Below are 13,127 nucleotides of genomic sequence, written 5' to 3'. Positions count from 1 at the left end.
CCTAATAGCTGATTAAAGCCTTCTGTTAATGATGGCACAGCCTTCTTTAAGATTTGGCACTTGTAAATCACTAAAAAAATCTGCTCTTTGAAATACAGCTAATGGACATGGGATGATGCTTAGCAAACAGGGAAGGTGGTATATGTTTTCAGCTCACCTGCATAAGTGTAAAAAAAACTAATGTGTGAATTTTTTAAATGATCATTTTTTTTACCGAATTCTAAAGCACAGTGCAGCTTACTATTTGTGGCGGTTGATGTTAAGAGCACAGAGGTAATTCTCCCTTAACAGTTACAGTTCATGCTTGCATCCTGGATTTTCTTTTCTTTCTTTCTTTCTTTCTTTCTTCCTTTCTTTCTTTCTTTCTTTCTTTCTTTCTTTCTTTCTTTCTTTCTTTCTTTCTTTCTCTTTCTCTCTTTCTCTCTTTCTCTCTTTCTTCTTTCTCTCTTTCTTCTTTCTTTCTTTCTTTCTTTCTTTCTTTCTTTCTTTCTTTCTTTCTTTCTTTCTTTCTCTTTCTTTCTCTTTCTTTTCTTCTTTTCTTCCTTTCTTCCTTCCTTTCTTCCTTTCTTCCTTTTCTTTCTTTTTTTTTTCTTTTTTACAATTGTACACTCCAGGCTTCGTAAACCTCAGATCATTACATATTGGCATCCCGGATATGTATGGTTTGTATTCCTGGAATCTCTAAAGCAGTGGTATAAGAGGTTTTACTCCAGAAGGAACTTATCTTTAGAACCTTTTAGCTGCAAATGTTTAGAGGCCTGTTCTATTTGGAGATTTGTTAGTCTTAAGAGATTTGACTTAACAAGCTGCATCCTGTCAGTAAAGTTGGGTAATTTCCATTGTTGGCCCATTCTGGGAATGGAGAGACAAAACACACCTGCTCTACAGGACTTAAAGCAAATATAAGGAAGTTAGCATGAAATCTGGATGAGAGAGATATGATTCATTCTGTAAGAATGGCCAGCTGGCAGGATTTCTTCCTGAGTTTGAGGACCCGGAGCAAGGCTGTGGCTGTGATGGTTATTGGAACCTGACGTGAAGTAAAGTAACTTCTTATTAATAATTAGAAACTGATTTTCTTTGCTTTGAAAAGGCATCGGCATCCTAAGGCTTGTCCCAAGTTACCCTTTTTGTGCCAGCACCTTTGGCATACTTCCTGTCGTCTGTTGTTCTCTCCCCACTGGTTTTTTCACTTGCCACTTGCTGCATTTCTCTAGATGGCGAGCCAGGGTCAGCGGTGGGGTCATTTCCACGTCGGCACATAACAGAGCAAGCAGCACGTTGTGAGCGTTCAGCAGGTGCTGCCGGCGTGCTGGCTGAGCTGGCGCCTTGGTGCTCTGATAGTCGTTGGAGAAAAGGATTTTCCAGTTAGAGGGGAATGTCACACTCAGTGGGGAGTACCTGCTTTCGAGATCCCAAACTGCACACCCGATGAGAGCAGTTTGCTCTTCCCCATCTTCATTCCATGACCCTGAGCCAGCTTTACAACACAGTTTCAGTTCTTGAGAGCCCGGGGCCCTCACCATGGCTGACTACACGCTTCTCTTTCTTATAGATGTTCAAGCCGTCGCTTATGAGGAACCCAAACACTGGTGCTCTATTGTCTACTATGAGCTGAATAATCGCGTGGGTGAAGCGTTCCATGCCTCCTCCACCAGCGTGTTGGTGGACGGTTTCACTGATCCTTCCAACAACAAGAACCGTTTCTGCCTCGGGCTGCTCTCCAACGTGAACCGGAACTCCACCATCGAAAACACCAGGCGGCATATTGGGAAAGGTGAGTTTCCACTTGGACCTCTCTCGAATGTTTATCTGTTGGGTCCCTGTTCCCCCAGGATTCACCTCGTCATTCCTTGTAGCAAACAGCCGATGATACCTACTTGCTCCAGTTTGTAAATATGTTTTCAATTGCATTATCAGGATGGACTTCATTTCCCAACCAGCGATTTTTGTGGTCTGCTTCCTCATGAAAATTGATACTTATTAGCTGAAATAGTGACTTGCTACTCGGGGGCACTGTTCTAGCGTATGTTTTACTGCAGGATGAAATAGCTGGTAAAAATTTCTTTACAACCTCGAACTAGAAGCAAATTAAAACAAGTAAACCTAATGTATTTCAAATGAGTACCATAACTCACTGGAGAAAAAAAAGGGAACTAATCCAAAATAACTTATAAATATGGTATTTGGCCTATATATTCTCAGTCTGGGCCAGGTAAGGTAGAGTGACCGCAAACAAATCCTGAACGCTTTTTAGTAGACTTGATTATTTAGTGGCCGTTTGAATGAAACAGTTATGAAACTTTAAGGTGTATTATAAGATTAAGCAAATGACTAACTGTGTGGGTGTTGTGGGAACTGGGGTTTTCACTGTGGATTAAGAGACGCACGAGTGTGGAGGACGGTAACACATAAACCCTGTGGAGGTATCGGCGTGAAACCATGCTTTTAGCAGTATGTGTATGTATGTGTATATGCATGTTTCTGTTCTCCTGTACACGTGTGTGTGTGTGTGTATGAGTACACATGGAGACGCGTCTGTACATGCATATGGTTTCTGATCTGTCTGCTGAAAGGGCCAAGAGGCAAAGATACCCGGTAGCAATAAGCACATCTAGTGCTCAGATCATCATCTCTTACCACCATTTCCCACTGAGAGGAACCAGGGCTTCTGGAGAAAGGACTGACTCCAAGGCCGGGACAGGCAGGCACAGGATGAGCATGAAGCCTTTTGTTATGTCCAAAAGTAAACAGGTACTTGCACACGTGCGGGAGGCATGCCACAGGGGCCACCTCGGAGGGACTTCCACTGGCCAGCTGTGGGGGGTTTGAGCACCAAAGTGATTAAATAGTCATGAATTTAAACCACTGGGAAACAACAGTAATTCATAAGGCCACGCATGACCATAAGAAATAAAGAAATGGATGAGGCAGGCGGACTGGTGAATGTGGACTGAGTGGTCAAATTGGAAGGCCCCCGTTGTGCAGCCATCAGGCAGGAACATCAGTGGATGCTAAATATTGAGAGAAGTTTTTAGGAGAACAGATACTTGTGTGGTCTTCAAGTGTCTCCTCAGACTACCTATTACTTTCAAGGGAGAATAAAAATCAGTCATTATATAGTGAAGAAATTGGACAACAGTGTGACTGGGAGAGTGAAATGGTCATCCCAAATGAGAGGCAGATGGATACCATACACCTCCAGCCGTGGGGCCGGAGAAGGACGTAGCACCACCTGCAGAATCCCAGTGGAGGATGCAAGTCTGACGCTAACCACGGGGTGACTTCACACACACCCCAGATGAGGAACATTCTGTTTAAAAGGGTGAGGAGGAACTGTGTTCTTCCAGAATTTCGGTGTCAGAAGACAAAGGTATGAGAATGTTCCAAATAAAAAGAAGCTACAGAGAGGTGACTGCTCCGTGTAATAACCTGAACCCGGACGTGACCCCGTACCAGACAGGGAAAGAGTATTATGAAGAACCTTTCGGGGGTGAGCAGACAAAATCAGAATATGAGTGGTTGATAAGATAAAAGTATTTTGTTAGCACTCCGTGCACTAGCGTTGCTAACTGTGCTGTGTCTTATAAGAGAACATCTGTCTTCTTAGGAAATACACACTTAAGTATTTAGGGGTAAAGGGTCATGATGAAATGGTTCAGGAAGACATCATATATATATATATATTTCTATTTAGATACATACAGATATAGATATCTCTCCATCTAAAACAGTCCTGTGTCAGAATATGTCCACATATGTAAGTGTATGTGTGTACACAAGGGTGTCTGTGGAAGAGTTGTGGGGGAGGTGCCAATGTTGAGTGAACTGTCACAATGGGTGAATCCAGATAATGGGTATATGGGTGTTCTTTGTTCTGTTTTTCTCTGTGGCTTGTTCTGTTTCCATAAACTTGAAATTATTCCCAGAGTGAAAGTTTTTTAGATGACCTGCTATGAAATTTGGAACAGTGGACCAAATTAAAAGGTTATTAAGGGTTCACTCCCCAGTACTGCCATTAAAATAAATAAGTAAATAAACCTAAATTACCTCCACCCTAAACAACAACAAAAAAAAGGTTATTGAATAGAAGCTTAAAAGACATTGGAGATGAAGTGTAACATTTAATCCTGGAAACAAAAGCAAAAACAAAAAACAAGTCCTCTTTAAACAGGAATGGATAGTTCCTTAGTATGAGTGAGGAAAAAGAAAAACCTAAACTACACATTTAATGATGAAATGCTAGAACTTATGTTCATCTCCTATAGATCTCTTTCCCTGGTCTGTAAACCCCTGAAACCGAATGTAAACCCAGTTTGGCATACATTTGGGACAAAGGGACATATTTTTCATTAAGTTGACCACTACCCCGGAGTAGTAAAAAGCCCCTGTGCTCTGGAACATTCCTATTAACAATCAGGAAGAAAGTAAGTGTTCTGGGAATGCTGTTATTTAAGATTGTTCCAGATCCCTTGACTTGTGCACTCAGATGGAGAATTACAGATTACGGAAATGAGCCAAAATTGTCATTATATGTAGATGATATGATTAACTAATTGATAATATTCTTGGGATAGACTCTTGAAGTGAAATTAGAAAGTCAAAAGCTCTTGATGTATTTTGCCAAATTATTTTCTAGAGAGCTTTGATTAATTTCCACTCATACCAGAAGTCTGTGAGTGTCCTTCCTCCTTTAGTCCTTCAGAATTACTTATGGTCATTGTGTCTCTTCAAGTGATATGATTGTTTATCTAGAAACTGCTAAAGCATCTTATGTTTAGAAATTACATGTCAGTTTTCTTTAATCTGACAATAACCCGTCAAAAAATATAATGGAGAGGAAAATCACATCCCCAGTAGCATCAGAATACATAAAGTTCTTGGAAATAATCTGAAGCAGCAGTATATGAGAACTATGTAACTGAGAGAGAAAGAAAATCTGAATTAAAAAAAAACAGGCAATCTGTGTTCCTTAAGAAGTCCTAATATTGTGAGAACATTTTAAGGATATTAATTCTTCCTAATTTAATACATAGTTTAAAACAATCCATGTCAGAATCACAATGTAATATTTTTTGAAAGTTGGAAAATGTATTGTGAATATTACCTGGAAGGATAAACAAGTGAAAATAGCTAATTTTTTAAATGGAATAGTAAAGAAAAGAATTCTTGATGTGAGGATTAATCAAAGATTATGCAACCACAATTAAATTGGTGTGCACACAAAACAATAGAATAAATTAAACTCAGACTGTATACTGTATTTAAAATTTTAACGTATGTAAATAAAGCATAATTGGTAGTCTTCTAATGGTCCTACAGTAACAAAGTTAGCTTTTGGGGGAGGCTGGGGGGTCGAAAACCTGACCTAATTCATCCCATATATGCAAATGGATTAATGAGCTGAATTTTTTTAGGGCAAGCTATTAAAAAATTAGAAGGAAATATATTGATCAGAGAGGCAGAAATATTCTAAGCATTGAAAGCAACAAAAAAAAATGACAGACTTGTCTACTTAAGATTTAAGTGTCATCCCCAAGGTTAAAAAATATATATATACCAGGAACAAAATTAAAAGACAAAAGACTAACAGGGAAACAAATAAGAAATAAATTATTTCTATCTTTCTTATATGTGCAGCTCATAAAAAAATAATAAACACTAGAACCTCAGTAAATAGGGTAAATAGGTAAGAAATATGAACAGTAAATCCATAAGAGAAACACAGATGGCTAGTAAACAGAGGAGAGCATTTCCAGGCTCACGTACAAATTAAAACAATATTGTTTTCCAGCTATAAATTAGAGAAATTTTGTTGTTTTAAACTCAGACTCGATACTGGCACGGGAAATGAGAAAGGCACTCAGCCGCTGCTGGAGAGAGTGTAAATTGATACAAGCACTCCGGACAGTCGTTTGGCAAAGTGAATCAAGAGCCTTCGATCAAATAATTTAACTTCCAGGAATTTCTCCTAAGGATATTATCAAAAATTATGCAGAGACATTGATCACGGCATTGTTATAATTGCAGAAAATTAGCATCAACAGGGTGGACCAGTAATGGGAGAATCCTTTAAATAAGTTGTTGGATTTATGCAGTCATGCAGGTGTGTTAAATGTTTGCAGAGGAAGTTTAATGATACTCAGAACTGAATGAGACATGTCCTAACAGCTATTGCCTCTGGGTCACTACAGGAGTGATAATATTTTCTCTTCTTTACATTTTGTTTCACTTTCTAAATTTTCTAAAATGAAAATTCCTCATTTTTATAATCAGAAAAAAGTAAAACACACACAAACACACTGTTAAATTGTTTTCTCTACGTCAGACAGAAAAGTGGGCTTTCTGCTCCACCAGCTACTCCATTGTTAACAGAAGCCTTAGCCATTGTGTGTAATATAAACCCTACACGCAGTGTTTCGGATGGGATAACAGTCTTAGCATTGACTGAGCCAGAGTTACCTGCACAGTTGATCGTTGAAAGCCACATGGGATGTGACTGTTTGCTGGGTGGCCTCTAATCTTGTGGGGCTTTGTCAGCATGGTCTTTTCCCCTTTCTGTCTGTCTTTCTTTTTCTTTCTTTCTTTTTTTTTTTAAAGGCTGGTTAAGATCAATTTCCTACTCTCCTGGCACTCTTGATCTCACAGGAAGGAGTCTGGAGCAGATAGTTCAGTAAGATCAGATTCCACACAGTATGAATTATTTTTCTAGGTTTCTTTCCCCTGGACCTTACATCTTCCAGCTCTCAGCAGTACTTCCTCCCCCTGTGGTTTTCTGGTTCTTTTGCTTCTCTCAGTTCTCCCTCCCCGCACCCTAAAAATCTTCAAACACCTTAGCTACAAAATAAATGCAAGAGAGCTTATGTGATGAGTGTGTGTAGGTCCTGATAATCAGGTCTAGTTTCATCGTGCCGTGGTTTTAAAGTGAGAACATGCTCTCAGTCCATGGCCACGTGGGGCGCGAAACGCTTTTCAAAATGAAATTGCCGCTCTCCGTTACTGACCTCGCTGTGTTATTTCCTAGAAAACGCCTAGACATGCATGTTCACATACAGGCATTGTATCACCTGCTGCAGTTGACTGAGATGTATCACCTGTGCAAGACTTGGAGAACGTCTTTATCTCATCCACCAAAGTTTAAATCCATGTAAATGTATATTCCGAGGCTACGCTGATGCTTTTCAGCTGTAAAAGAACGATAATGACCAAATTCTACACTGTCTCCCTGCAGGAGTTCATCTGTATTATGTCGGAGGCGAGGTATATGCCGAGTGCCTCAGCGACAGCAGCATCTTTGTGCAGAGTCGGAACTGCAACTACCACCACGGATTTCATCCCACAACCGTTTGCAAGATCCCCAGTGGGTGTAGTTTGAAAATTTTTAATAACCAAGAATTTGCTCAGTTACTGGCGCAGTCTGTGAACCACGGCTTCGAGACAGTCTACGAGCTCACAAAGATGTGTACTATTCGCATGAGCTTTGTGAAGGTAAGCGAGCTCTGAGTCCTCCCATCAGGGTTTAAGGCACCCCTGTGTTACATGTAAATCTGTGTCCTCTTGATATGTGTCCACAGAAGCCAGCTTATTATCTAGGCATTTTTAAACTTTAACAAGGGTGTCAGCTATTAGGAAACTATCACTGGAATGTACGAGTGCTTGTGTTAAATGTCAGGCTTTACTAACTTTTCCTTATGCAAATGGCACTATTTTAGCTATTGTAATACTGTTAGTTAGAATGTCGTGTTATGTATGTAACATATAATTTAAATGCCTGGTTGTCTTATGAGTTCAGCTCGATAAACTCACACCCCTCTTTTTTTTTTTTTTTTCATTTTGTGTTTTTAGTACTTTTACGCTAGTAACACTTGTTGCTTTTGTTTCAGCAGTAAGCAAGTGATCTTTTCTGTGAAAATAAAAGTGCATCACCCTGGGATTTATTTTTGACTGGTCAGTTTTTTTTTTTGGTGGTTCCAGTAAAGCTTGTGATGGTCTGATAATTCGAGGGTTAATAAGGCTCCTGCCTGAGCGCTCAGATCATGTTGTGAGCTTTGAGATGCCATGGAAATGTAAAAAAATTTAAATATCTAATTAAATGTATGAGTCAGTAACTTATTCTAGTGGCTGACTGACTTGTCTCTGAATCCTCAAAGATAAATTTTCCTCCTCTGTGACCCTGAGAAACAAAACTAATTATATATTCGGGTGAGGCAATCTTTTATGTCCTGTCTTCAGAAGCTCACCAAACTTGTTGTTAAACCCGTTCTGTGATGCATTTGTTACAGAGGGTAATTTTGGAACTTCACTTTGTTAATCATCCTTTACAGCAAAGATATCTTTCCCTGAGTATCATTTCTTCCCTACTTATTTGAGTCATAGTAGCAGATTTTCAGTGTGTTCTTTTAGTGTTTGTTTCCTTGAAACATGATTTAACAGATCCATATAGTCTAGTGTGGTACCTTTTTAGTGTTGAAAGAGGTTTTTTGGTTTTTTTTTTTTAACCTTTTAAAGAGGTTTACCTATATGCTGTGTACCTGTGAGACTACAAAGAGCTTTCTCATCTGTTATTAACGTGCACTGTTTATTTTTTGACTTAGCATTTTGACTAAGATGAATTTTAAAATGAGGACAGTGACTTGCCAGTGTTGGTTTTTTGGTTGTTTTTTTTTTTTTTGCCAGTGTTGTTGTTTTGTTTGTTGTTTTTACTGATTTGGAGAAAGGAAGAATTTAGGAGAATTTATGACTCTGATGCTTCAACTGGCTTTCTCCTCAAACTCATTTCTTATCGATTACTCAGTCTACTTTAATGATTTTACTTTTACACATTTTTAATTATTTACTTTTACACAAGTAAAAACAACCTTTACGTTGATAAAAAGTTTATAATGCAAAATACACATTAAAAATGTATTAGAGGTTTCATTCATTCAGCAAACATTTTTAGCCCTATTCCAAAGAATTAACATGAAGATGAAAAAGCCCCTCAAGTCTCTAGCTTCAAGATGCTTATGGCCTGGTCTGTGTTTAATAATGAAGTGATAAGTAGTGAAATGAAGGGTAACACAAGCTGTGATGGGTATACCTGGAAAGTTGAATTTGGAGAGTTAAACAAACATCTTATTTTTATTTTAATAACTCCTTATTTAACTCCTGCTGACATGATGAAGGGCAGCTATTCATTATATGTTGGCAACAAAAGATTTGTGCATGGTACAGTAGTGTTCTTTATTATCACAAGGACTGCACACTTTGCCCTCTCATACTTAATCTCTTAGAGAAAGGATTTAGAAAATTGTACTAATATTAATAGCCAGTTTTGTACTATTTTTTAAAGATGATCAATTTGAGACTTTAATATAAACATGCATTTGATAAATTATTTGCACAGTAAACTCCCCATATCTGAAAAATGTGTAAGTCATTTCAGCTGAACAAGTTTTTCTGGAGTTTCTGCTTTGTGCCGATCACTGTGCCAGATATTTGAGATCAAAGATAAGTAAGATCTGGTCCCCGCCTCCAAAGAACTTACTGTCTAATGCGGGGAACATGCACATAAACAAACCTTTTAATTAAACTTAGCAGGTTGTTGATAATATGTAAAAATGAATGGATGTTTATACATAAGCAGTTCATGTATCACAGCTTTCTCCTGAAAGTTCTGATATTCAGATACATTTCTTGAAATTCCTGAAAATAAGTAGTTAGCAGAGATAAATGGTACCCAACCTTCTCTGACATCTCTCATGAAACAGTTATTTATCAGAACCTCATTTTCCATCGTCCACCACACCAATGAGGTTTTGATGTTTGCAATGGCAAAATTAGTTTTTTTGCCTAAGGACTTTCTTCTGTCAACTTCCATGTCCTAATTCAGTCATTCTGAAGATGTCTGGCAAGCTACCTTCTTGTACAAAAGAATAATGGAATCTATTGGGGGGAGGGTATAGCTCAAGTGGTAGAGCGCATGCTTAGCATGCACGAGGTCCTGGGTTTAATTCCCCAGTATCTCCTCCAACAATAAATAAATAAACCTAATTCCCCCCGCCTCCAAAAAAAAAAACAATTTATTGATTCAAGGCAATGGTTAGTTATTACTAATTGATTTTTGGATATGTATGTGCTTCAGTGGCAAAATAGGAGGAAATAGAATGTCAGTTCATCTACCATGCCTTTTTCCTTATTTTCTTGATGATAAAATGAGAATTTAACAGTATCTATTACAATATCAGTAACATAATGGGCAAGGAAAAGGAAAGAAAATATCTTTATTAAGACAGTCTGATAATGTATTTTAAACCTTTCACTCCCCAAGACCAGTACCTCTTAATCTGGAATCTACGTGTGGACTTTGGGGAGCTGTGGAATTGCCTACCAAGTCATGTGTGTGCGTTGATGCACACAAAGCAGTTGTTTTGTGGAGAGAACCCTGTCTTTAATCGGAATGTCTGATTATGTGAACTCTTTTTGCTCCCTAAGTTTAAGCACTGACTTAAGCAAGTTAAATGACCTCCAGTGTTGTTTCTAGGGTTGGGGAGCAGAATACCACCGCCAGGATGTGACCAGCACCCCCTGCTGGATCGAGATCCATCTGCACGGCCCCCTCCAGTGGCTGGATAAAGTTCTTACTCAGATGGGTTCACCTCATAATCCTATTTCATCCGTGTCCTAAACGGCCTCGGGCTTCTGCCTCTTGAAAACTATTGAGCCTTGCATGTACTTGAAGGATGGATGAGTCAGACACCTTCGAGAACTGACAACGGAGCCTTGATCATACTTGACCTCTGCGACCAACTGTTGGATTCAGAAATTTTAAAAGCTTGGTAACATACTGTTGATATCGAGAACCTGTTTAGTTTACATTGTAACGTTCTGTTGTAAAGTCAACTAAAATGCATACTTTTCGCAGGACTTTGCATATAGTTAAAGGAGAGATGGCCAAGCCAGCGACAAATCATCTATTGGAAAAACGGTCCTAAGAGATTCTTTTGTGTTTGGCACTTTAAGGTCATCGTGTGGCAGAAGTTTAGCATTAATAGTCTTGCTGACGTGTGTTTTTATCAGGTTTAGAGCCCGTGTGGAGTCTTCTCTTCATGGGTTTTCATAATATTTTAAAACTGTTTGTTTAGTAATGGTTTTTGTTTGTTTGTTTTTTAAGTAAAGGTTAATCTTGATGATATACATAGTAACCTTCCTAAAATTGTATGCTGACCATACTGCTGTCAGAATAATGTTAGGCATATGCTCTTTGCTAAATATATATGTACAGAATATTTGGAAGTTAGGAATTGATTAGACTAGTGGATTTAGGAGTATTGGAGGGGGTGGGGGGAGTGGGAAATGACAAATGTAGAATATACTGTAAAATTCAGTTTGTTGCTTTAAAGAAACAAACTGATGTCTGAATTTTGCTGTGTTTCAATTTTTTAGAGATTTTATCCTACTACTTTTTTTTTTTTGCATCTTCTATCCCGTCCTCTCCAAAAAAACAGTTATGCAGCTGGTTAATTCATGTAACTGTGAGAGCAAATGAATAATTCCTGCTATTCTGAAATTGACTTCCTGTACGTTTCAATACCAATTGTATGGAGTGCTTGAATTTAATAAGCAATTTTTATGGAGTTTACAATACAGATATAGGCTTTAATTTTCAAGTGAATTGTTTGCCAAACCTAGTAACTCTGTTAAATATCTGGAGGATTTAAAGAACATCCCTCTTTAAATCCATTTCAAACTTTTTAAATTTTTTTGTACTATGCTTGGTTTTATTTTTCTTCTGCTAATCTTTTATATTCACTTAACGCTCTCGTACATCAAGTACTTTTATTCCAAAACTAGTGGGTTTTCTCTACTGGAAGTTTTAAATAAACCTGTCGTTATTGCTTACTTTGATTAAAAATTTGTTGTTTCCTTTATTCACACACTAGATTTTAGGATAAAAAAATTAACTACTCTTTTGAGAGAATTTTCTCAAATCTCCTTTGCCAAATATGACAAACCAAATTACTAAAAAGACTAAATTACAGAGACAGGGAGACTGAATCATGAAAAGAGTAGAGTCACTTTAAATCAGAAAAGAAAGGACATACGGAACTTGAAAAATTAAGAAAATGCTAACTTGCAAAATCTGGAATTCCAGATCTAAACATGCAAACTTTTTTACGTGAGGAATTTCAGCAGCAGCAGCCATCATTGGTGGATACCACTCAGTCAACCGAAAGTACCAGTTTCTAGACTTCAGATGGGGGAGGAACAAGAACTAAAACTTAAGCGAGAGACAGTGCGTCTCCATCTACGTGGGTCTGGGACGATCCCGTCCCCTCTCTCCCGGCCCACCCCACCCCCAAGAAGAAGTTTGCCCACGAAGGACACAGATTAGGGGGGACTCAGATTCTTCCCTGGCCAGATACATGCCACTCTTTCTCCTGTACATTTTTATACCTCTTTCCCAGAGGTATTTATCAGCCCCATTTACTCCTCTGACTATGACCAAGCTGAAATTTTGACTGCATTTTGCTGTCTCCAGAAACATGACAGTATATGTACGTATAGAAAGCCCTGGATGGAAGACTTTCATTATAACAAACTCACACATGCTTTCCCAGGCCGTTTCACTTTTATGAACCTCCAAGTCCACATCTGTGAAATGGAGATAATGTTGTGTCCTTATCACAAAGTTCAGGGGAAGATCTATTGGAAGAAAAATGTGTGTGAGAAGAGAATACCTGGGAAACACAGCTGCTGTGCGAGCTGGGGTTGCTATTTTCCCCCTTACCTGCCAAGTCATTCCTGGCCCAGGTGATCTGGATACACGATGGTTATCAGTGAGCTCTGCTCAAAGGAGATTAATCATTAAAACTCTTGGGCTTCAACTATGAAATATAACTGGAAATTGTCTTAAGAATAAAGAGCTCAGGTCAGGATTTTTCACCATATTCCTAGTGGACAGCTAATTTGGGCTTTCCCTGACTCCCTGGGGCTGCCTACTGGGACAGTTATGCAAGTGGTTAATTGGTGTGGCAATGCTGGCAGCCAGCTTGGAGATCTACCAGTTGGCACTCCCAGATCGTCCAGGAAGTTGAAACCTACTGGGTCCAGGACCCGAGGAGCTGGTAGCGTGGTGCATAAATCAG

General features: G+C 38.7%; 1 protein-coding gene across 5 annotated transcripts in view; it reads left to right on the top strand.

The window, feature by feature from the left end:
- SMAD1 (SMAD family member 1) overlaps positions 1 to 11,893 on the top strand; it is a 67,520-nt gene extending 55,627 nt beyond the window's left edge. For all 5 annotated transcript variants that reach the window (XM_031465312.2, XM_031465320.2, XM_031465317.2 and 2 more), the window contains exons 5-7: positions 1,556 to 1,777; positions 7,232 to 7,488; positions 10,523 to 11,893. In XM_031465312.2, coding sequence (XP_031321172.1) covers positions 1,556 to 1,777; positions 7,232 to 7,488; positions 10,523 to 10,666 — 623 coding nt within the window. In that variant the 3' untranslated portion in view covers positions 10,667 to 11,893. The remainder of the gene's footprint in view (positions 1 to 1,555; positions 1,778 to 7,231; positions 7,489 to 10,522) is intronic.
- The last annotated feature ends 1,234 nt before the right edge of the window (positions 11,894 to 13,127 follow it).

Source organism: Camelus dromedarius, chromosome 1, assembly GCF_036321535.1.
Source record: "Camelus dromedarius isolate mCamDro1 chromosome 1, mCamDro1.pat, whole genome shotgun sequence".
Classification (NCBI taxonomy): Eukaryota; Metazoa; Chordata; class Mammalia; order Artiodactyla; family Camelidae; genus Camelus; species Camelus dromedarius.
This window is presented reverse-complemented; position numbering and strand designations above follow the sequence as displayed.